This window comes from Cyclospora cayetanensis, unplaced genomic scaffold (assembly GCF_002999335.1).
Source record: "Cyclospora cayetanensis isolate NF1_C8 unplaced genomic scaffold, CcayRef3 CcayRef3_contig_85, whole genome shotgun sequence".
Lineage (NCBI taxonomy): Eukaryota > Apicomplexa > Conoidasida > Eucoccidiorida > Eimeriidae > Cyclospora > Cyclospora cayetanensis.
In genome coordinates, this window is record NW_020312758.1 from 69,163 (window position 1) to 94,643 (window position 25,481).

Sequence of the window (25,481 nt, forward strand, 5' to 3'; positions counted from 1 at the left end):
TGTCGACCACAGCACCTAACGGCGAACCTCAGGTTGCGGTCTCCCGTAGAAGCTGAGAGCTAGCACGCACTAGCTGGGGATTCATCATACCCACAGATACATTGTGCTCCAAACCAAGGTCCCTTTGTAGTCCAAGTGAACTGCACTCAGGCCTTCACATCTCCTTGTCTACCACAGACACACTCAAGTTTGCATAGCGGAGAGACATCGAACGGACGGCGACACTGCAGTACACCTGCCGCAGGAACTGCTGCTCCTGTTGCTCTGGAGACAATAATTCCGTGGCGACGGGGCCATACATGACCGGAATAAAGCATGTAAGCGGTCAAACTGTTATAAAAGATTTTGGAAATGAAGTGAATCTCTGGGACTCACCGCGCCTGACCTGCACTGCAGCGGCTCCTTTGCCTCTGCTCTGGCTGCTCTTCCATGTTGGAACCTCTGTAAGGTACCCGTACATCCAGAGACTCAGAAATGCATACGGACAGTGCTGGACAAACTATGGGGGAGGGAAAACAGTCAGAGGACGAGCAGCTTCCGGTAGTCAGCGCAGCTCCTGTTGCAACTACCTCGCCTGACAACACAGCATCTATTGTATCAGCTGTGCCAGCAAGAGCAAAAGAAGCGCCTAAAGCCCAATCCATAGTAGAACTAAAATCGGAGTCCTCCAATAGAGCAGTATCTGAAGCAGCAGAAGCTACAGAAGTGAGAACTCCAAAGCCTCATGCTGGGGCGGCGTTAGGAGGGGGAGCGGATGCAACAGCGGACGGCGCTGCAAGACAAGCTATTGGCTTAGCAGCTACTAAATCGGCGACCCAGCATGCAAAACAGGAAGTTCCAGAATCAACAGCCTCCGCGGAGGCTAGCACACGCTCCAGCGGTCCAGGGCCCGCGAAGCAGGAGTGCTTCCATCCGCAACAATCAGTTGAAGCTGCGGTATCCGCAGCATTCGATGCTGCGGATCAGGACTGGAAAGAAGCTGCCTTCGAGGATAAGGGTACTGGGCGGGCGTCCTCTCTTTTGTCTCTCTTGCTGTCTGCTGTGCTGCGACAGCTGCTGCCGTGGGTATTACCTTCTGCCTTGCGGGGTGCTTCAGCAGCAGACGTTGAACTAAGCCTGTCAAAGAAGCGACTGACCCTTCGTGGGGTGTCTCTGCAACCGCAGGAACTCACGTTAGTAACGGGGGCTCCGTTGCAGCTACTACACTGCAGCATTGGCCTTATACAGCTGCGACTCAGGACGTGCGGGGAGTCTGCTTATCGCGAATTCGGCGGTCCTTCTACGTGTATAGGCAAGAAACATCTGTATCAGCATCCACTCAGTACTTGTAAGGCTGAAGGAGGCCCACCGTCCGCAAAAGGTGAGGCGCCGTCAAAAGCCACAGCCACAGAAGCAAAAGCGACTAGTAAAGAAGGTGCTTCCTCCTTTGTTCTAGCTGTACGGGATGTTATTGTTGTTTTGGCCCCGATGAGTCCAGCAGAATGGGAAAGGCGGCAGTTGCTGGAACTAGCATTGCGGCAGCGAAGTTCTCTGTTGGACAGCACAGACAGCGATCTCCAGCAGCAGCAACAAATGCAGCAACAGCAACAACGGTGGGGCTTGTCTTTTGGCGCTTCAGCCCTGATCTCAAGTTGGATTGACCGTAACATCGAATGGGCTTCTTTAGAGTTGTCAAACTTTCACCTCCGCTTGGAGTGTGTGATACCGCCATATGACAGCAGAATTACTAGCCGTAGTAGCGCCTTAGCCTTGGGGGTAGTGTTGCAGGAGCTACACTTGCGCACAATCCCTCCCGAGCTCAGTATGCAAGACCCCACGGAGTTACCGGGAGGCGAGCGTCAGCAGCAACAACAGTTTGATGACAACACGAAAGCATGGGCTGCCGCTCCTCCGTGCACTACAAAGAACATGTCTCAGGGTTGCAGCAGCAGCGCCACCCAAGCTGGTATGTGCAGCAGATTTGATATTAAGGGCCTGGCAATGTACGTTCATGACGAGCTGCTGCTGCTTGGCCCTCACACGCGTAGTGAGGCCGAGACAGTCCAGCAGCTCCGTGCTATTGCAGCAGAGCAGCGGACGCAACAGAAGGAGAAGCATGAGCAGCAACAGGAAGGCGACCAGCAGCAAAAGCAGAAGCACCGCCAGCAGCGCCGAGTGCACAATCGACGAGCAGCAACGGCAAGCTCCAGCTACAGTGAACAGCATCAATCTGGAGGCGATACTAGGAGCAGTACTCAGCTGTTGGCTCCATCTACTGTGTGGGTCCTTCTCAGGAAGAACCCCGGTATTGACATCTTCACAAAATGCAGCGGCAGCAACGGGGGTGGTGGTGGTACCCATATAGGCATGGCCTGTACAGATAATGGCAACAGCGGTGTAGAGCTATTGGCTGCTTCCTCAGCAGTTGCGTCGCAGGTAAGACCAGGAACAATAAGCACTGCGTATTCGGCGTCAGTCGAGTGCGGCTGTGTGGAAGCAACTTTCTGCCCCGCAGCGGCGCATGGCCTCCGTTGGTTAGCAGTGAGCTTCGAAGAGCATCGCAAAGCTGTTGAGACTGCGGAGGCTGTACTAAGCCTAGTCAGGCCATTCGTACCATCTTGCACAGGTGCGCGCGAGTTTTAAGATCCGCTGAATCCATATGGTTGTATACAACACAAGTTGCGACTAAGCATGGCAGCAGCAACATATCGATCGGCGAGACAGAATTGGATACTATCTATCAGCCATTACTGGCTCATCTGTCTGATTGGCCCTGTTCCAAAGTAGCTCATGACACAGCAAGTAGTTGTTGCTTGCTTTCTTTAGGAGTGTTTTTGGCTTTGAATGATCTTTCTTGTGTTCACTGTGGCCTTTCAGTCCGCGGGAACAGCGGAATTTGGTGGCGCTTTGCAATCCGCGCAGTTCGCCGCCTCCTGCGCAGCAGCCGAAGCAACAGCAGAAGGAATGACACTGCCAGCCTAGAGGGGCCTTTTTCTGTGGAGGAAACACTTAAAATGCGCCTCATAGCTGAGAAGTCCGCAACATACCGCCTGCTGCGGCTATTGCAGTTGCAAGGCAAGGCATCGCAGCAGCAGGAAGAGCAACTGCTTGTGTTGAGAGATTCGATACCATTGCACCAGTTGTTGCATGCTCACGGAGCAGCACGGCAGGACTTTATCCAGCAGCAAGCAGCTGCAGCGGCAGCCGCTACGAAAGGATGGACTACATGGCTTCCTGTGTGGAGGAGAACACCACCACAGGGCGTAACTGCGGCGATGGCAACAGCAGGAACAGTGAGTCAATCGGGATGTGAGGGGAGCAGCAGACCACCACTACCTCCGCTCGCATTGCAGAAGGTTTTGGATCAGCGCAGGTCACTCCGTCAAAGCCAGCGGCAGGTAGAGGAGCAGGAAAGCTCCCCCTTAGATACAAATTCGTTTGCAGATCTGGATGACTTCTACGATGCTTGCTCGCAGGTAAGCCCATGTACGGTGATGGCTTGTGCTAGCTAAGGTTGCGGTAAAATGCATGCTCCGTACCGTATAGTTGTCTCTGTTTGCATCATGGTATAACCCTCCTCCCGATCTCACTTCCCGTTATCCCATTTTTATTGTGTCAGATGTTCATGATCCCTTTTGCGGCTCTGAACTTCTGCTTATTTTTCTAGCTTTCACTTAGGTTTGTGACTAAGCGTTTTTTCTGGGTTTCCTTCTCTGATGTGCCTCCACTCAGCCAGCGACCGCGCGCTTCGACAAGGGTGTCTCCGGGGGTCTGCCGTCAAGTCTCGCCGAAGACCCAGCAGCTACGCTCCTTTTGGAGGACGCAAAGAAAATTTTACAGGCTAAAGGGACCAGAGAGACAGAAGAAGAGCGGCAAGCGCCTTCCTTGACATCGCCGACATCTGGAGATGGGCGTTCAAGCGCACTTGAAACAGAGCTCCCACAGAGGACTGAGGGGACAGCAGCAGCACTTGCGCGTGCCTCAGAGGCTCTAACTGCCATGGATGACCAGAAAAGCGGCTGCAATGAAAGCGTGGAGAGTGCACAAGGGTACAACGAAGAGGAGGACGCATCATTCGAGGAGTGTCTAGACCCCGAAACTTCACGAATGCTCAGCATGACCAAGGAAGAGCAGGAGTATGCACCAAACGTAGCATCAGGCACAGCTGCCCCAGTGGCAGCAACTCCAGTGTTTGTGCAGCCACAGCAGCAGCGTTCTGCGTACACCCTTTCAGTCTCCGTAATGCTGCGATATGCCGCCGTCGCGTGTTGTATGGACAAAAAACGGGGGCTAGAAGCTGAGGTGGAGCTACCACAGCAAGAACAGCTGCGGCGTCTACAGGAGCCTGCAGTACCACATCCTGCAGAGCAGCGTCTCCATTCCGGAATACTGCTTTGCAGCGTCAGCCTTTTGAGCGTCAGTGGTATCGTAGGCACTGAGGGGATTGAGGGCAGTGCACTCGTAGGCCATTTGGGCTTCAGCCATAGGCCAGAAGGTCTCCAACCAGAGCAGCAGCTCGTGTACAAGGACCCCCGTGCTGGGGCAGAGCCACTTCTGCGGGTTTGCATATCGCGTAGCCCTGACTATACGGAACGAGAGGGTTCCTCCATTAATAGCATCATCAGCTGCACCGGAACGCAGCTGTACACTGGTGAGGGAAGCAAAATTGAAACAGGATCAGTAAAAGAGCTCGTAGAGAACTCAGAGAGCAACTCAAATATCCTGTCCCTTACAGTTCGTCGCGTTATATGTTTTCTCTCTCCGGACGCCCTCAAGGACGCGTCTGCTCTTGGAAAGGCCTTCGGTACTGCATCAGCTGCTGCAGCATCTGCCGCAGCTGAGGCCTCGCAGAAATGCACTTTGCTACACCTTAGAGGGAGCACCTGCCAAGGGGAACAAGACAGAATCGACCCAGAGGGTGGCGTATGTGGACTCACAGAACCCAAAAGGCGCATGAACTTGCACCAGCGACTACTCATCCTTTCCCCTAAGCGGCAGCAACAGCTCCGTGATACTGCAACGTTGCGGTACTCAGTGTCGGTAGAGGCCCCTACGTTGATTGCTCCAGCTTCAGATGGGCGCGCGGTACTTTGTCATTTAGGCGAATTGCGGGTAGGTTTGATTGCCTTACAGGCATACACCTGTTGACTTTGTTCACATATTTACCCCTTACAAAAAGCCTCCTAGGCCATCTTCTTTCTCTACACTGCATGTGCTCCCACCAGCTCCGAAATCGGTGAATCAAGACAACCGCAGGGATAGGTATTCTCTGTGTTGCAGTCTTCTTCATTGGCCTAGATATGTTTCTCTCGATGCAATGGTTATCGGATAGCACCATTCACTGAGTCCGCCCATCTAGGCCCCTTGTGAGGACGCCTTACAATGTACTTTGTCACCCTGTGGTCTTGTGGACGCTTTGCAGATCTGCAGCGCACGCTATACGAAGGGCAAGTTATCCAACAGCTCGAGCGCAACGGGAAGAGTAGCCTCGCCAGGGCTTAAATTCGCCGACAGCATCGTCGAGGAGCAGTATTACCATACTTTTAAGGAGTCACTGGTGGGGTTGCACGCAGCTCGCGCAGGAGTACGGCCCACCTCTGGTACAGTACCCAGTGATGGTGCTGCAGTCCATACTGAGCGCGTGCGACACATCAGTCTTCGCACCTTCCACGGCGTGCTTCTAAGAGACTCTCACATACTGATCCATCCTAATCATCAGCAGCTAAAAGGCGAGCTGGAGTCTCTACAGCCAGTCGACCACTGGGGCTTCATTTACACTAACGATGACTTGAGCAAGCTAACCGAGCGTAAGGAAAACCTGAATACTAGTAGCGACTGCCGAGCCGAGTCGGGATATCAGCATCAGCTACCGGAAGCTTTGTTGGGCCATCAAGGGCCAAGGGCAGATTCGGGCTTTGATTGCAGTGCCACAGATTATACAAAACTGCCCTCAGCATGGAACGTCAGTGGAAAGACTCAGCCCGTGCTCTTTCCGTCCGAGCTTGTGGCAACCATTGAGATTGAGCACAGCGAAGTTTGTCACCCGGCAGAATTGTGGCTGCCGCTTAGATTGCCAGTACGTTCTGAGGACCGGCATTTGCACCTCCCAGCTACGGTGCTCCCCAATGCATCCGCTGGGAGCAAATGCTCACAGGTAAAGGAAACTGCAGACGAGCAGGTAAATGCAACCCAGCAGCAGAAGTCAGTGCAGAAGCAGCGGGATCAGCAACTGATGGTAGAGCAACAGGAGCAGCCACCCAACGAAGTGCATATGTATGTTAACGGAAAATGTAACAAAGTCAGAGTTCGCATGAGTCGTAGCGAGTGCGCTGCTATCGTGAGGTGAGCTGCTAAATGCCTTTTTTTGTGCTGCTCTCCCCGATCTGGAGCTGGTGTGCTCCTGAGGGTATTAAATTTTTCAAATTGGGGGTGGGGTGTAGTGAGTGCTGAAGGCCATATGCCGTCTTTGTGATTGTGTATGCTGCGCAGTGCGACCAATGGTCTCAAGACTGCGCTGACAGGAAGCGATGTTTTCACACATCCCGAGAAGACTATCGACAGAACACAGGGCAGCTCCCGTAGCCTGGCTAGCCCGAAAAACAGCAGTGCAATACTCTGTCATCGCCCTGTTAATCCACACAACAACTACCAAGGTGGCAGCGGGTCTCTTGGTGTCAACAACAGTATTCCAATGTATGTGTCGGCCACCCTAGCTTGGGAGAAGATGGCTGTATACTTGCACAGCCTCGATCGCACTAGCGTTGGAGACATCACAGGAAAGGCATGGCCCCTCGAAGGGAGCGAACATACAGACAGAGAAATAGACGCACTTCAGCTCCAAGCAACTGGTATCTGTGTATATATTAATAGCAATGAGTGCAGATCCGTCGGGCAGCTTGACATGCAGCAGTTACTCCTGGAGCAGCCTTGTCTCCCCAAGGACAGCCTGAACAGGTACATCCTCTGTCTACCGTCTCCAGGCACTTTTTCGGAAGCAGAAACAGCAGGTGCTGCCTCTGAAAGCGAATGTTTGGGGAAGCCTAGCATTGGGCTCGAGTTTTGCAGCAGCCACCACTCAATCGAAGCAGCCGAGGTTGCCAGCGTCTCCGCTTCTGTACGGTTGCTTAAGCACATGACACTCAATTTCCGCCCAACGCCCCTCACGTGGCTTTTAAACTTCGTAAAGGACCCTGCAATGCATACTGATGCCACAGACAACGACAGTGCCGGCAGCAGCGGTGGCAGTAACATCAAGAGCACCACAAGCAGTCTCACAGAATTTCACGAAACACGGACAGAGTCCACTGCACAGCCACATGAGTTTGATCTGGACACGGTTGCACCGATCACCGCCTGTAGCAGTGTCCGCAGCTCGCCACAGGCCAGCGCACCGACGAGGGCAGTTGCAGTGGATCACGGGGCTGCTGCAAGGGCGTTCACCGATCCACTTTTGAGAGACCTCAAATTGGAGTTACAGTCGGTGGACTTTCTATGGACGACGCGTGGTACTGACCTACAGCTTGCGACTGCGACGCTCTCTGCTGCCTTAGTGAGGCTACGCCTCAATCGCTTCTCAACCAAATTTGCTGCAAATGTAAAAGATTTCTCACTGAACTTCGTTGTCCCTGCCTATTCAAAGGCCACGGCCCCTCTCAGCTCGAATCAAAGAACCAAACGAACCCCATGCAGTGGCGACCAGCTGCTGCAGACTGTATTTGAGCCTCCAGTGGAAGACAGCAAGCGCAGAACCGCACATTTAGAAGCTCTCCACAGGAGGCCAGTGCTAATGACTACGGAGATTATTGGGCTGGTTCCCGGCAACAGCTGCGCCATTAGCTCGTCCCTAGAATCGGTTCATCCCCTATCCCCCAGATTTTCCGGTCTCACGTCGTCCCTCAAGGTGGAGGTGGGGACCTGCCGTGTGGTTTATATTCACCCCAAATTTTGGCGGCTCTTTGATTGGATGATCGATGATTTTGTAGGCACTCTGACCTTTTCGTCCCACCCGTCCCCTACGCCTCGAGAGGAAGACAACGCGGGTAAATCAGGTAGATGTAATGGCAGCAGGACTCTTGAGGAGACTCCCTTGAGGCCCATTCAGCGCTCTCCCTCTCTCGAAGACCTTGCCATAAATAGCGCTAGGGTGCTGCAGTCATCAAGAAGGGAGGAAGTGGTTTCATCAGCAGCGGAGGGCGAGACTGACGGCGGCTCAACTGATGAAGATATGAAGAACATTGGCGAAGACAAAAAGCTGTGGAGTGTTCCAAATGAAGGTCTCCGGCGAATCTTCCTCCTTGCTGATGCAGGTCGTAAGATCCTAGGTCTTCCTGAGTTGTTACTGCAAACGCAACCTTCCGGTACTTGCAAAAACAACTTGGAAGGTTTAGTACTTCCGAAAGCGGTACCGTTCAGCTCCTTTCATTACGAAGTGCGGATTACCTCCCCGCGTCTGCTTCTTCCGGCAAGCTGCATACCTAGCTGCAGAGGCGTCGTTTGCTGGCCTCCCCTAACCTGTTCAAGGGATAAGGACGCCAGCGGAGATAGCAAGTTCAGTAACCATGGTTGCAGCCGTGAAACATGCAGGACCTGTGGCGTAGTGGGGAAATCGCAGGCGGCAGGTGGAGCCAATGAGCGTGAGATTGAATGTTTTCTCGACAATTTCACTGTCTCTAACTCGTGGTCTCTGAGCCATAGGTACGGCCTCGTGGAGGCCATTAATGTCTCTTTCAAAGGTTTGAGGGCCTTTGCCAGGGTTGACAGCCATTTCCAGGTCTTCAGCGGCTCAGATTCCGGAATTGTACAAACACCAGAGCAGCATGAAAAACAGGGAGCCACGTCTACGCGAAGTAATGCTGTCTGTTGCTGTTGCACGCATCCCGCCTTATCTTCCTCTCGGTTTTTGAGACGGAATGCGGCCAGGTTACTCTGCCCAACTACTACAACTCCGGACTCCGCAGACATCCAGTGTCAGCTGGATGCCTCCAGCTCACCAGGAAGGTACCTGTTGGGTAGTGTTGACTTGGTAGTGCATATGTACCGGCCGGCACTACTGCGGCCGGCATCCAGCTGGCTGCGCGTGGAAGTTGGCTTGCTACCCTTACGGCTCGACATCCAAACTCTTAGCCTTTTGTTCGATGTTATCAAGAATAACGTAACAGCCAACGATCCTGAAGTCGAAGCAACGCGGTTGCATTCGCTATCTCCCGCAGCAAAGGCAGTTCCGCAGAATAAGGAGGTTCCAGGGATCAAATTTGACGTATTGCCCGCAGAGGCTCCTTTTGCACCTGTGTCTCCTAGAGATATCCAGCAGAGTCCAAACGTTGTACCAGGATCACAGCTCAAGGCATCAGCTGTAAAGCCTAGGGATGATAGTGATGTATGTGCCATCCTCCAGGAGCTACAGGATCATCAAACCCTCCAAGGGCTATTGGAACCCCAGCTGGATTTCATCGAGCTGCTGGAAGAATGGGGACACGAAACCTTTCTCTTAGAGCTCGTCGCCCACGGATTGCATCTCGCTGTGTGCGAAGCGCAGCTTGAAAAGCAAATTACTTTGCTGAAAGCCCGGTGCAGCACATTCAGACGTCGAATCGGAGAGCTCCTGCGTACACAAGAGCCCTTGCGGCGATCCCGAGAGACTAGCATGGCCTCAGACTGCAGCAGCAGTAATAAGCTTACTTCCAGAGTTTCGAAGTGCCCAGCGCAGCAAGCGCAGCAAAATCCCTTCCTCCTGTTTCACGCAACACGATTAAGGGTAGGTTATACCGATGCATTATCTTACATGGCGATGGTTCACTGTCGGGCAACTCCAGAAGTTTTTAATGTGTCAATTAAAAGGGCATGATCTGCACACCGAGACCTAGCCTTGTTGTTGATCTGGTTGTTGTGTGAATATACTGAGAAACTCTGTCTTTTGTCTTGTTCTACCCGCGGTTGCTGTCTTGTAGGTCCAGCTGAGGTCGTTACGGCTCCAGCGCATGGAGGCGGAACAGGTTGGACTTTTGCTCCCTGCTGTCGTTGTAGCCAATGACTGGGTGCCCTTGAGCAGCAAGAATGAGGAGGTGCAAACTACCCAAGTAGTGTATACGCAAACACGTATAATTCCTCCAGTCACTGGGACCTTTATTGGGATGAGAGTTGGCTCATCAACCCTTTTCTGTCCTGAATTTGCTTCACCATTCTGCGTCGTTTTCACCGACAGCAGCTGCCCTTTAGGGCTTCTGCAACAACAATTGGAGCCCCTTGTAAACAGCACACGCCATGCAGAAGCGGATGCAATAGCAGCAGCTGTTGCTGCTGCCAGAGGAGATTATTCTTTGGCAACACTGGTCAATCCAGAGCAACAGTCCGCGCGAAGGGTATCAGATGAACATGATCTGCAGCACACGCACCAAGAAGAGCATCCCTTAGTGACTGCGTTTACAGTCCCGTGGGTTGACCCACTTCAGTTGAGGGACTTGAAAGAAGATTTAACAAGCGAAGAGAGCGGGTTGGTGTCCCCAGCTGTCGCTCATAGCGCTACCACGGCTTTGTTGGGCGATACTGTTCTTGGAACTCCTAGGAAGTTGGACACATCGGCGAGGTCCTCTGACTTTAAGAGGGCAGCTTCGGGGGAACCGGTGGGACTGCCTGAAATTAGCAGGGACTACACCGTGATCTTCGATTCTGCAGACAGCTGTAGCCGTGTGCAACAGCATCCGGCGCAGGGAAAGCTCCCGTCTGTCCTACCAGCCGTCGCGCTGTCCCCTCACCCTGAGGAGCTCAAGGTGTTTTACAAGTCTGCGTCCGCAATCCCAGTAATACCGCTGTCGGAGAGTAGCCTTCTCACCATCAGGGAGCAACAAAATATGCCATCAGAAGCAAAGCTCCAAATACTGCAGCGTTTATCGCATCAGCGGAAGCACCAGCGAAGGCAGCAACGAGTCTCTGTTTCTTCATGGAGGCCTCGGTGCGTCCTGTCTTTGCCATTGTTGACTCGCATCGGAGCCTTCTTCTCCCACAAGGAGGTACAGCCGAGTGGCATGCCTTCTCAGACACCAAGCAGATCACGGGAGGCTGTGTATGAAGACATCGCCTATAGCAACAGCTTTACTGCTGTGGAGGACCCAAGGAAGATTAACCAATCTGTCAAGGCTGCCACGGATCACCCGTTCCCAGCTGCCCCAGTTGCTGACCAGGAAGCCGCCGGTGGAAGTTGTCTTCCCCTTTTAGGACAGGAGATTTCGTGCAAAACGGCTGGCGTCAATCAGTGGCATAGCATGCATTCCAGCAGCAGTGACAACAGAGACAGCAGTCGCCGCACGCGATTAAGCCGTTCCACCGATGATATTACTCTCCGGAGTAGTGCAGATCCCTATGCTTTGGGGCGCAGCAGCAGCGGAACTGCATACAACACCAGAACTAGCACCAGCGGCAGCAGTATAGCGGTCCCGCAGGCCTTTAGTATTGATGAGGACCTCACATGTTTTGGAAGCAAGGCTCTTGCAGTATGCAGGTCATCCTTCGACTCTGCTAAGCGATTTGCCGCTGAACTGCGCAGTCGAGGCAGACGGATGCCACTTGGGAAACTACAGCCCCGGCACGCCGCCACTGATGAGGAAGGTTGGAGCAGCAGTGACGACTCCTGGGAGAGGAGCAGCGAAGGCAACAGACACTATACCAATTGCCAGCAGCTGAGCAGTGACTCAACTTCAGGACTCTCAACTGGGCCACAAAAGCTAGAATGCCCACCGTTGCAGCTAAGCTCCCTAAACGCAGCGCTTCACTTGTCTGAGGCATCGGTTCTAGTGCCAGTGGACAGCAGAATCAGCAGTACCAGTTCGGTGCTTCTCCGTGGATCAGTTGACCTGAGCAGGCGAGCCGACGGAGTGCACGACCCTATGGATCCTTCGGAGACATCTGAAGATGCTGAAATAGCTTGCACGCTATATAGGCAGCTCCGTGGTTGTGATAGCAGCGGCAGTGGAGGTACCTCATGGGGATGTAACATAGATAGCGTCCTATTCACTGCACCAGATAACACAGGGCACCCACTGCAGGAGCAGAACTCTCGGGGGAGAGATCGAATAAACTATCTTGGTAGGTTGGAGGACAGGTTTTCCCCTGGCCTGCGCGCTGTGGACTTCTTGTTGCAGCATGCAGCTGTTACATGTCTTCGCAACAGCAGCCCCCTGCAGCAACTGGACGCCAGTACAGCGGATCTCCACAGGCGCCGCAAGCTCTTGGAGCGAAGATACATTAGGAGTCTGAGACGGTCCGGCACTAGAGGTGGTGGCGGTAACTCAACAGCACCACTGGGTGCAACACAGGGAGCGAATTTCGCAGATGAGGGATTGCCACATTTCTTGCCAAACGAGCTGCGTTCATCCGCCGCACTAGGACAGGTGGCCTTCTTCAAGTCATGTGAAGATCCTTCAACTGGACAGCAGGCAATCCCTGCAGCTGTGAGTGCGTCTGCTAGTGAAAGGTCCTGGGGGAGCTTTGGCATGCCCCAAGCCGACAAGGAACCGAATATTTCTGTAGAGGCTCCTTCTTTTACTTCAGCGGTTGATGAGCCTGGATCTATCGCAGAGGACAGCCAAAATAGCGTTCGGGCAATCTGTAGCGACTTGTGGGCACAACTGACTTGTTTCGTCTTACCTCCAGCGGACCCTTGCGGTTGGAAAGCAAAAATCTTAAACGATGCAGCCATGGGTGTATCTCAAGGAGTGGCTAGTGACTCTAGAAGCTGCGCAGACGCTCAGGGCAGCTGTTGTCGCTGCCTGATCAGAGACAAGAATTTCAGCAGAGCTGGAGCTAGGAGAACACCCCCGGGGCAGCGGTGCAACTGTTGCTGCCACCACCCGCAAGAGTACACTGCAGTGCATGTGGGCCCATGTGAACTCGAGGTATCGTACCAGGACTGCCTTCTAATCTGCCGCTGTGCTGCTGAGCAGACAAGGCAATTAGAAGAGCAGCAACAGCTGCAGCAAATGCACGAGCGCGTGCTGCAGCGCCTGCTCCGTCGCTGCACAATGCTGCAGCGCGAGCTGCTTCTACGACAAAGGCGGTGGCAGCAGCCGTCTGCTGGGGAGTGGGAGAATCAGCAGCCATGTTCTGTCCAAAAGACTTCTTTTGGTGATAGGACGCCTCGTAGCACTGCTGAAATGGAGCAGCTGAGGCTATCCTTGCCTCGAGTGAAAGAAAGAACCTTGACACCTAATAAGTATGCTGTGCGGGCACCAAAAGGCCTCCAACCATATCCCCCGCAGCGGCATTTGTTTGCAGGATTGCCACTTGTGCGAGTAACCCTTCTTAATGATCACTTGGACTGCCTGCAAGCGCCTCTTCTTCAGCTCTTGCTAACCGACTGCCGCCTTACCCGAGCCTTCTACGTTTTGCCTCCTCCCCATGCCGCACTACGGCAGCAGGAAAAACAGCAGAGGTGTGCAGTAAGCATTTTTGAATCATCCTTGCGTTTGTGGGCTTTAAACCCCTTGGCGGTTGCCTTTGAGCCTGTGGTCGAGTCGTTGCCTCTTTCTCTTGTTGTACGAGAGGCGCCATACAGTTTAATGCACTGGGCATACAGTACACGATGCGATGACGCCAGCTCGTCGCTTACATTAGATTGGCAAGGCAACAGCACCAGACTCCAGAAAAACCGCCCAAGTTGCCCCCAGCAGCACCAGCACAGACATGACCCAAGGTTTTCTAGGATTGTGGTCCCTTCAAAGACAAAGCCGCCCTCTAGTGAATCCATCAACAACAGCAGCAGGCAAAGCAGCAAGGACGAAGCCAGCTCCAGTTCCGTGGCCCCCGTGCTCTTCCGCTTTTCGAAGACTGCTGCAGATCAAGAGACATATGCTTTCGAGCATCAACAGGAGCACAGTGCACGCCGTGATGTGCCGTCCTTAGAGCATTTGAGTGTCAAGTTATTGAGGCAGCACCAGTCACCCGGAAAGACAGAAAGTAGCAGCGGCAGCATCCAGCAGCAACGAACTCTGCTTTCGCCGCCGCAAGGACTCAGGGCAAAGAAAATGGATCGCATTGGCGATGATACGGCTACACAAGTAACCGAGGCTGTAGCTCATGGGGAACAGTACATGGGTATTTCCCTTTCGTGCCCTGAGGGCAGCGCCATCGAAGCCAATTTATCTCCCTTGCTGCTGCAATCCGTTCTAGGTAGTTTATACAAGTGGCACTGTGACTTTGCACAACACATGCAACAGCAGCAAGCTCCTGCTTCTCAAGACTGCCAGGAAAACACGGCAGCGGCTTCACATGGACAAAAGAACGAGCCTACGCCGCAGCAGAAGCAAGCACTGCAACAAGATCAGCTGGAACAGCAGCAGGAACAAGGTTCAAGGCTATCACGCCTGACAAGTCAGTCCGCAGCAGAGCACGATGATGAGCATGAGGCTGGACCGGCGTTTCTCAGCGAGCAAAGGCAAACCCTTGTCAACGATCGCAGAGGGGCTCCGCTGAGAAAACCCCCATCAAGCTCGACGGAGGCATTGCTTGCTGCCTTCACACTGCGCGGCAGTTGCATGGAAAAACGCCACATTTCAGATGACAACGGTCATCTGGATACGGAAACTTTATACAAATCAGGGCTCGCTAGTGAGTCCGATGGAAAGGGGCGTAAACGCGAGTTGAGACCGCTGGAAGAGGCAGCACGTCCCAAGAGGGGACGCCTGTTTATTCCTTATCAAATTGTAAATCAGACAGGGCTACAGCTTGGTGTGTTACTGCTGCCCCCTTCCAAGCCTATTTTAACACTGGACTCAAAGGGGTTTCCTCCAGGTGACTCAGGGCAAGCCGTGTCCGCATCTACATGCGGCCTCCCCAGCAACCTGCGGGTGTGCCAGCGCCATAACAAAACGAAAAGGATAGGCGAAGAGTACAGCAGCAGCGAAGGCAGCAGCACGAGCGAAGCAGAAATCCAACGCGATCTAGCAGCTTCTTCCATATTTTGGGACTTCGGCCCAGCTCTACAGCGACTGCCGTGTGGATCAACAGTGGAACCAGGCGTAGATGGACCAGAGGGTAGCTCGAAGATGACGGTGTCCTGTCCCCCGTCTCCCGCAAGATCCAAAGACTTTGATCCTGCGACGCACCCTTTGCATTCTCTTGGGAGACCTGAACAGTGGGATTGGCTGCGGCCATTAGAAGAAAGGGCTCTTACACAAATGCGGCTGTCCACTGGAGCGGTGGCTACAGTGCATGTCGCTTTGCAGCTTGCGGACCAAGTCCCCGGGACGTATGATCCGCAATACTCTATGTGCGACACAGCTGCTGATGAGCAGATGCGTCAGGGAGGTTCTGGTCGCCTTATTGAGGGCGCAGTTGGACACTGCAGGCGCTGGAGGCTGCGGATGCCCGTCCCCCTTGACCGCGTTGGAGTGTACATCCAGCCTCTAACAGACACGAAGACAGTGCCCTCGACGGGGTCAACAACAGCGTCTCTGGGAGTCCATAAAGATGTCGCTCCTTTCGTTGTTTGTCGCCTCATTGCAGACGGTGGGACAAAGCAGCTGCTTGTGCAGTCACAAGTGGTCCTACGCAACTCTTGCAGTTTGCCACTCGAGGTGATGCTGCTACACCCCCAGGAGGCTCCGAGCTTGGGGCCACAGGAGAACAAACCGCGACACACGGAGGTTGGGAATGACTCTCAACTTAGGCTTCTACTCTTGAAACCAGGGGAAACAACTGCTGTCCCCGTAGACCGTAAGGCCAGACCTTGCAGGGAAAGCATTCTATCCTATTCCTCCCCCCACCTGCCACCCCTTAACAGCCGATACAACATTTTTTCTCAGGCGGCAAATGTGTAATTGGCGAGCTTCTTAGTCGTTCTTTACTGTGTGCTGCTTCTCATGTTCTCAGTTTGCTTCACAGGGCGTCTACGCGTCCGGCCTATCCAGGCGGGACTGACATACAGCTGGTCCAGAGACCTCAGCCTCGGCATGTTATGGCAAGTAGTCAACGAGGCGCAGCAGCATGGCGTCAGTGGAACAGGGAAAGATGCGTTCAAACGGAGTCTGCCAAAGCTGGATTTACTGCGGTGTTGCCCACTCCAAAGCAATACTGGCAACTGTAACAAATGTGAAGAAATATGTTCCCCCGCCACCGCCGAACAGGGTCTCGCCAGAGAGCTGGTACAAGAAAACCTGGACAAGCAACGGCAGTGTGACTACCACATGGCAGTTTTATATGGGATTGAAAGGCTATTGCACTCTTCAATTTCTTGTTTACAGCTGAAAGTTTCATTTGAGGCTCCGCTGCGCCTTGCTAGTAACATTCCTTTCCCCGTTAGGTACTCTTTGCCCCCCTACACATGCAGCAAGTAAAAATTCTATTAGGCTGTTAAGACTCTAGCTGCTCACTGGGACCTCTGAAATCTGTTGCTTTGCTCCGTGCTGCATTTGATGGATGCGGGTTTCCCCTTTGCAGATATCGTGTGCACTGCCCGTTGGTTTTGAAGGCGGGACAGGATCCGCCCGACGATTCAGAGGGCTCCCTTCAGCTAAACAACTGCCAATATGTTCACTCCTTCCCCTTGGCCGGTAATTCCCTAGTTTACGTATTTCCATTCTTATATAATCTTTTTGGCAGTTCACAGTACAGGAAGCTGTTGGGTGTTGTTTCCTGCTGAGTCCCTTAAAAGGATAGGAACTAGCGCAGGCAAGATGTCTTGGCTCAGCTGAGTACTCTAGCAGACTGTTGTAGGAAAGGCGCTGATATCTGCTACAGCAACACTAGTTATACACGTTGCTTTTGTACGCGATGGGGTCCCTTTGCAGGAGTGGCTTTCCTTTCCCTCTCACTCGCAGAAGATCGATGGTCCAGTCGCATCCAGATTCACCCTCGGCCCCTACAGCGACTGCGACCACCAGCAGCAGCCCCTACTGCAGCGGCTGACGGAGCTTCCGGTTCTTTGAGCACAGCCACAGGGAGACGACACAGCTCAGCAGACCTTGTCAAATTAGATGAATCTAAATGCAGGAATGGCGGAGCCGCTGAAGAGATGCCTGGCGGGGAGACCATAGTAGAGGTTTGTACACCATCCATAAAATATTACAGTCCAGAATTCATAGATGCCACAGCGAGTACTGATTTCCGACGTGTTCGTTGTGCTCCGCCGATTCTGTAGGTTGAATGCTCGGACACCTCGTACCGCGTCTCCAAACTGTGGATTATCTTCTGTGAAACAGAAGGCGGCATCCCTTGCTTGCTTTTACATGCACCAGTATGGATGGTGTCATACGTCCCGTGGTCACTTCAGAAGCAAATGCAGCAGCAACGGCAACATCAGCGGCATGACGAGGGCCGCTTGAGATCCCCGAAGGGGCACACGAAGAGGTTGTCTGCTGTGGAATACAGTGCCCTTCACCGCGACAGCCTGACAGAGGCAGGATGGGCAATGCAAGCAGTATCAGCAGCTGCTGCTGCAGTTGATCTGAATAGGAGCTTGGAAAGTCGGAAGCCAGTGCCAGTACCCAAATTCGGAATTTCTACTCTTGATGGCTTAGCAAATCATTTCGATGGAGAGATCCGACTTCTCGACTTCAACGTATGGTACCGTTTTTACGTGTGGTATCGTGCTTTTCTTGCACCTTGAGGCTGCTAGAGCTACCTCCTGTTAGCGCTTGGGCCGTCAGTTTGCTAGGAGCAGATCACCTGCCAAGTTGAGGCTACGTAGTGGCGTGCTGCAACGGAAAACAGACCATGTGATTGAGGATATAGGACTTTCCTTAGCTCCTCGCAACAATTGTGTGCTGCTCCCTACAGACATCTTCTATTCGTGTGGAGGCTGAAGGACTTGGCTGCTCTTCTTTTTTGGATATATGGGGGGACTTCCCCAAGAATCTTCAGGTGTCGTCGCGTTTCTCAACCGCACACGATACCCTCATGTCGCCCCGACAAGCCATGCAGATTCCTGGCGGGCTGTCTGCGAACTTTCCTTCGTCTAGCTCTAAGGAGGCTTGCGCAGGCCAGTCCGCGACCGATGCTAGCTACAAAGGCAGTCAAGTCTCTGGGAATTCTAAAAAGGGATTTCTGCATGGGAGTGTGGGTGGGAATCCCTCCTTGGATCTTGTTGCTACAAGGATGGAGGCTGGCATTCCTCTACTTCGCCCTGTTTTGTTGCTAACTCTTGCTCCCATGTACACTGTAACGAATCATTGCTCCTTTCCTGTAAGAGTACGACAAGCTAGGGCAGGTCTCTATTGCAGTTATGAGGGAGCAACTAGTAAAGCCGTCGACTTCACGCTGGAATTGGAGCCTCAGCAAACCCAGCCATTGGTTTGGCAGTTTGCCGAGGGCAGTCGAGCGATACAAGCGCAGGGGTGAGAAGTTGAGGGGCGCAAGGCTGAATGGCTTTTGCTTTTGTCACGGGCTCCTGAGAGCTGCTTTCCTTGCCAGTGACAGTGCGGAATAATGTCGCAGTATCGCAATGCTGCATGCAAGCGTTCCCAGTTATCCTGTCGCAGTCGGTCTAAAAGTGCCCCATGGATTATCAGTGCAGCAAAGCTCTACAGTACACTAACCTGTCTATTTGTACTTATTGTCTTTGCAGCTTAATGCCGACATTGTGCTGGCTTCAACACGGCTGCAGCAGAGTCTTCTTAGACCCACGCACTGATGGTGCACCAGAAACAGTGTGGAGTGCGTGGTCTGGCTACTCCCCACTATGTTTCCCTCGGGAGGAGTGGTGTCTCCGTCTGCCCTTTGCACCAGTTGAGTTTCCGCTGGATGTTCACAAGATGCACGAAGATTGTAGTTGCAGTACAATACGTGGAAAGGCTTCGCCTGTGTCCTATGAGGACCCTGCTAAGTTCATGGGCAGTAGGTTGCAGCCACATGAGCTTCAACCACTCAGTTCTATATCAGCCGCGGAGCCGTACCGCCAACTGAGCGTTTTGTTGCGTCGGGGAGTGTCTGTAGAGAGCAGTACGAAGTCAATACATAATCACCGAAGAATACCGGACCAACTTGATGCAAGATTGTATGCTTCTTCTGGGTGTTCTTTGCGCTTGGAGACAGAGGAGGGGCCAGCCAATAGCATTAGCTTGATAATCAAAGAGGAGGACTTCAAGCTGAGGGATGCCATATCCATATCTAATGACACGCCATTGCCTCTCCTAGTGCGTCAGTGCTGCCACAAAAGCACGCCTGAAAACGACACCTGCGGCGCAGCAAGCAGCGGCTCGTCAAGTGTCGTTGAGAAGTTTGCTCTACCCGAGGCTGCAACCCTGGGAGTGGACTCCGTTACGACTGCTGTTGTTGAACTCTGGGGGGCTGCAATTCAGGGCAATTCGACGCAGCAGAACTTCAACCGTCATGACACTGATAACTCGGGACAGCATGTCAAAAGCGATCTAGGGAACCACGGCGAGCAGTCTGATCGTTCGATGCATCTTCTTAACATGCTGCTGGAGGCTCAGCAACGAGCAGAGCAGGAGCGAACCCATCATCAGAAAGGAGTTGCGTTGTCTCATTCTCCCACTTCGGTATACATATCTCCGGCTCCTCAAAAGGAGGCTATTCAGCTACAGCTGAACCGTTTGAGCCGTCTTGCTGAAGCCATTGTTGCTGAGAACGCTGCAGAGCATGATAAAAAGCAGGCAGAATGTATGGGGAGCGGGCCTAGTAACGCCGGCAGCTGCTCACGCTGCACATGGTGCCGGTTCGAGTCTGCAGTGGCGAAGGAGTTGCGTAGGATTGAAGCAAGTAATGGGACTCCTAGTGGGGATGCTGACTCAGGACCCTCTATGTTGTGGCCACTTCCCCAGCTTGTGCTTCCCGGGGAAACTGTGCTGTTCGCTTGGGACGATTACCGTAACTTACCATGTATTGAGTTATCTTACTTCTCGCGGCTACAGCAGAGCCTGATGGAAGATTCGTCTCCAACAGCAAAGCTCGCCAGTAGCAGTCATAGTGCAAGTGTCTCATCTACAGTGGACCTCCACTATTTGGACCAGCCGTTTGTTGCATGCATTCCACTACACTCCAACGCTCGAGGAGTAATACCTCTGTCGCCTCTGCCGTCTTCTTGCTGGTTCTTGTTTAGGGTTGTGCACTCTGCTGGTAGGCTGCGCCTGCAGATTGCTCCTGCTGGTGAAGTCCTTGGAGTTGGCGTTTCGCATCCGCCTGGTGGCGATATAGCAAGGCAGCGGGAAGGCACCATCAGCAAACACGTATCTCCTCCACACTCTTCTCGTGAGGTACCACCCCCTGCTGCTGGTACAGCTTCAGGTGGTCGCATTTCTTCTTGGGCTGAGGACGACACTGAACAGGTCCATGTATCTTCAGAGGACGTGGACATCGACTCTTTGCTCACATTGCCCCGTTACTTTCTGCTTTCGGTTGTGCATAAGGAGCTAGCTATGGACTGCTCCAGCGGATGTAGCAGTGGCATGCATGGCCATGTGCGCCCTTGGGCATTTGCATCGATGTGTCCATTTGCTGCGGCTGTCGTGGGGTCCTACGCCCCTGATCGGAAGTCTGCCTCAGTAGCTCCTGCTACTGTCCATTCTGGTTCTGGTCAATCTGAATCAGCAGATAGTATTCTTCCGCTTCGACCAATCCCAGAGCCACCCAAGTTTGAATTGCGCATGAAAATCCCACTCCTGCAGCTCTCCGTATTGTCTCAGGCGGCTATCACCGACCCTTTGTCTCGTCAGGTATGCATACACCTTACACAGCCGAAGCGTAGTCCTTGAGAGGGACATACTTGGGATGGCAGGGGTGGGTGTGCACGCGAACCATCCAGCTGATGTGATTCTGTGTATTTTGCCCAGTTCTCTGTGGCATTAGCCCAGGTAGACAATGCTCTAAAAAACCACTGGAGGATCCATTGAAATGAGCTTTTTTCTCACAAACTTGGCAAAGTGCATCTTTCTCTGGGTGTTCTGCGGCTCAGACTTTCCGTCTTCCCGAGGAACTACTGCTCGTAACATTTGAGGGCCTCTCCGCCTCGTACCTGCGTAGCCCATCTCATAGCGCTGTTGCTTGTAGAATCCAAGAGCTGCAGGCAAGGCCCAATGAGGCTGTGACCAAGCTATCTAACTGATCCGTCTAAGCTTGTCGAGGCTTTGCTATTAGCCCACTATTTTGTGGCTTGAGAGTTTAGCATAGGGGTGTTGCCTATGGTGATCTTCCACGTTCTGTCAAAATTTTTGTGGGCTTTGCTTCAGATCGACTCCATGCACTCTCAAGCGTACTATCCAGTGTTACTTCAAAGGGCCCCCTCCATGCCATCTGAGGTCGGTTCAGAGCATACACTGCTTAGAAATCCCCAGATATCGTTTGAGCACTGGTAATGCACCTTCTCGCTCTATGCTGGTGCTTGCACGCTCAGGCCCCTGCAGTAACCAGCAGCTCACTACAAGTCCCGCTGGCCTCGGAATCCAGTGACAATCAGGTGCAAGGCAGTGGTGGCAGACGTGCAGTTTCTCAGCACGCCATATCTCCCGAGCAGGGAAATTCGCAGGGTGCTTTAGTGGACTTTATGATGCAGCAGCGGCAGCCGCACAACAGTACTGATGAAGGGGACGTAGTGTTGGTCGACAAATGTATCCTTTCCCTCAAGGTGGGGCAGCTCGTAGCCATGGAAACACGGAGTCTGCCATCTGCCATTTTGCTCTAGCAGTTGCAACTGGTCAGGGCCTGACTGCTTGCTTTGTTTCAGTATCTTCCAGTATACCTTTGTTTCCTTGTGCCACGCGCTGCAGCCCATAAGCATAAAGACCGACCTGAACAGTTTCTACGTGGCCTCCGAAGCATTAAATTGCTGGCGATCCGCCTTCGCAGCTGCGACTGCTTCTGTAAATCTACTAGATTATGCCGGCAGCGAAGGCTCTCCAATGGCATCACCGACCACCCTTGGAGGCGAGCAACCCAAAGATATACCAGATACATCGCCTACTTGTTGCGAATCAGCGTGTTCCACCGACAGCAGATCTGGCCCACCCGAAGCTAAAGGCATGGAGTATCACTACTCTATGCAAAGCGGCCTCGAGTGGGCATGCAAAGGGAGCAGCCATTGGCACTCACCTGTGTTGTTCTTCGTCTCAAAGCCTGCAGATGCAAATCTTGGATTTGCTCCATCGCCCATGTTTCTTCGACCACGTTTAGTCAGGCGGAGTGCGCCTGCATCTAAGGAAGACCGACGACAACAGTTGAAGCATCAGCGAAGGCAGCTGTACATTTTCCGGGTTCTCGTGATAGCTGAAACGTGTGTAGTTCTATCTTTTAAAGCAGACACTGGTGGTAACAGCAGCGCCTTGCGTAGGTCTGTTGTCACACTCTCCTCTCTCGAGGATGCGAGGCTCCAGATAAACGGTTTACACATGACGGCCCAGAGCCTCACCGAAAAGCTCAAGGATTTCCAACAGCAGCAGCAGCCACAGTTTCACTGTAGTTTTCCTCTCTTATTGCAGCTACAGCATTGCCACAGGCGACCAGCTCTATCGTTGCGGGATATTGCAAGAGTGGTTGGACAGTTTTATCAGCAGCAGCTATTTTCTCATCTATCCAAGGTACTAGTCTCTGTCGATGTACTAGGTACGCCTGCAGCTCACGCATAAGGAGCTCGCACTGACCTGAGAGTTATACACGTTCTTTTGAGGGGGTAACGAATTCGGTTCGCCATGCACCTTCTGAGGTAGAGTTTTTATATGGAATTCCTTTGTGCTGGAAAGGGGGAATTTGTATCTCAAAGGTGCATGACCGAAATGGGTATACAGGCCAGCCGTTTTATTTGTATGGTAGCTGATCAACAGCCCCATCTTGTGAACCCCAAGATATACCTTTCTAGGGTGTGGAAGAGAGTGCCACGATTCTGTAGGCTGCTCTGTCATCTATAGGTAACCCAGCGTTGTCATTCGCCCACCTACAAGCAGGTGTCTATGCGCTAGCGAGGCAGCCGTTGGAAGCGGCTGAGGCCGGTGGAGACGTTTTTGAAGGAATGATAAAGGGAGCTGAAGACTTTCTCAAACACACAGGTGACTTCTCGACGTAGCCCTATGATGGAGTGCTGCCTTGCACACCCGTTGTAAGGGCTCGGCGCTCTGTGCCATATGTTGATTTTTGGCAGCTTCACGGTATTTTCTAGCTTATTGAGTTCTTACATGATCTGTGTCAGGCTGAATGGAGTGAAGGCAGTCCGACGGAATTTTCGTGTTCGGGGGGAGAATAATCCCTTTACAGCCATGCGAATGCAGTGCACATAGCGTGTGCATGCCTTCCTCCCCAAGGTACCAGCAATTCATCGTACCTGGTTTCGGTTACACGAGCATTGTTTGCTTTCAGGTTATGGCTTTTTTGGAGGAATCAGCAGAATGGCAGGGGTTGCATCTGACTCACTTGGAGCACTGGCTTGTGATGAAGTGTATGTGCACGCTAGAAAGCAACAGGGGCGACACAAGGCACGTAATGTGGAAGAGGGCCTTCAACAGGGTGTCGAGGCCCTTGGAAGGGCCCTCGCGGGCGGATTTACAGGTAAAATCGCTATCGTGGAACAAAGTCACTGCAGCCCGCACCTACATTATACTTTGTCTCTGCTCAAAGGGCCTGATTCCGATGAGCTGCTGATAGCTTACTTTAGCTAATTGGCCTTCTTTCAAAGGGCTCCAGGGCACACCGCTTGTGCATGCATGCTCCATCCCGCAGGACTGGTGGAGGAGCCCGTTAGGGGCGCTGCAGAGGGTGGCTTAGAGGGACTGCTACGTGGGGCTGGCAGAGGCATCGCAGGTTTCCTAGTGAAACCGTTGACGGGTGTGCTTGATTTAGCCCAGAAAACAGCGGAGGCCATCAAGGTAATAGCACTCTATGATAGAGAAGCGCCGTAGCCCTCACCTCACACCATAGCTTACGGTGTCCTTCACAAAACAAGCCTCACTCTCCTCAATAGCCTTGCGGTCTGGCAAAGCTTTCTTGCACCTGTATTACCCATGGAAGCAGAAAGGTGCTGCAATGTTATCACCTTCATCATCCGTGAACCTCTCATATTTCTACATGTACAAACGGGCACTTCTCCATTGTTCGCTTCGTTACATCAAGTGCAATCGAGTGCTATGCAACGAGTCCTTCTGCCACAGGACGCTTCTCAAATCGAGGGGTACCAACGCCCAAGGCGCCGTTTGCCTCGCCTGTTGCTTGGGGCGTCTCGCCTGTTGGTTGCGTACGATGCGGAAGCAGCCGCCGCAAAAGCTATTCTAACAGAAGCGGAAGGACAGAACTGGTGAGGCATAATAGCATGCCACTTTTTCTTATATTTATTTGTGGCTACGCGGATGATGGCGGTGCCGCTCACCTCTCCTCTAGCCGCTCGCCAGATTGGATAGTGTGTATTGTTCCTCTTCTTGACGGTCTTTCAATGATTTACTGTTTTGCTTCCTGCTGCACATTTGCGGGCATTTATTGGCGTAGAGCTGGGTAGGAATACGGGTATCGCCAGATTTGTGTGCTTGGATTTCCCTGTATGTTCTGCATTCTTAGGTCCAATCTTCCCGTGCTGTATTTTGCCTTGGACCGCAGCCTTGAAAGCCTCACGGTGCTCACAGAGAGCCACATGCTACTCTTCAAGGTGCATGCACGGTGCCCTGCGGAGCTGCAGTTCCTCGCCCCATTATCCTGCATATTGGCAGCTGGTCACTGCAGCATGCAGAGTCGCAGTAGCAAAAATACCAAAAATCTGAAAGTTAGCGGTAGCCTCACTCGAGAGCGCCACGTTGTGGTGTTGCAGATCCTGCGATCTGGCGAGTCTGGGGTTTGTTACCAGCAGTTGTTATATGCAAATGAACGGTTGCAGCGGCACATCCTGCAGTCCTTAAGGCAGCTGATGCTCCAATGAGATCTGTCGCATTTATTCCTTCCGCGTTTGTCAAAAATCTGTGCCCTGGGATGCAGATGTACGTAGTGGCCTTGCATGTTTGATCACATGTACAAGTGGCAGCACGAGCAATTCCTTCTAGGGATAACTGGATGAATGCTATGGTTGCTTATTTTCTTGGCTTTGAGCTAATATAAAACGCAGATCTACAGGATCTCCAACGATGCAGCAAGCATCAAAGCAAATGTGCTTGTTTGGACCCAGCACGGGAAGGGATGAGCAGCATTCTTTCACTTGGTATGGTGTCTTCATGTAGAGAAGTAATGCTGCATCTGCAGTCTGCTAAATTATTGTGAGGATGTGCTGCACTGTACCCTTGAATATGCATCTTTTGTTGTTTTGTTTGATAATGACGCTTCTGTACCCTGGACCCGTCTTGGTCCCCTTTAGCATTGCCTAACAACAGAATTGGGAGCTAGTACCTACGGCTCAATCGCAATACAATGCCTTCCGTTAGTTGCTTCTTTTGTAATTGTCGCGAACCTTTGCCGCCACAGGGCCTATCGCAAAACCAGAAAGCCCTAGCTTTTGAAGGTTTTTTTAATGGTTGTATCATCCAGTCTCACCCGCTAAATTGTGAAGGTGGGAGCATAGTCGCATCTAAGCCACTGCGCTTCTGGCTGGCGTGCAA

General features: G+C 52.7%; 1 protein-coding gene across 1 annotated transcript; it reads left to right on the forward strand.

The window, feature by feature from the left end:
* The first annotated feature begins 474 nt into the window (after positions 1-474).
* LOC34621999 lies at positions 475-24,811 on the forward strand. Its single transcript, XM_026335906.1, has 25 exons — positions 475-2,072; positions 2,274-2,605; positions 2,857-3,455; positions 3,712-4,155; positions 4,192-4,579; positions 4,655-5,091; positions 5,402-6,157; positions 6,488-9,733; positions 9,927-11,344; positions 11,399-14,272; positions 14,342-15,684; positions 15,841-16,270; positions 16,408-16,520; positions 16,758-17,008; positions 17,108-17,527; positions 17,713-18,302; positions 18,533-20,639; positions 21,153-21,221; positions 21,317-21,547; positions 21,690-22,521; positions 22,824-22,961; positions 23,269-23,457; positions 23,629-23,774; positions 24,057-24,199; positions 24,457-24,811. The coding sequence occupies exons 1-25, from the start codon at positions 475-477 to the stop codon at positions 24,809-24,811; spliced, it is 19,449 nt and encodes a 6,482-aa protein (XP_026191691.1).
* Positions 24,812-25,481: the final 670 nt, after the last annotated feature.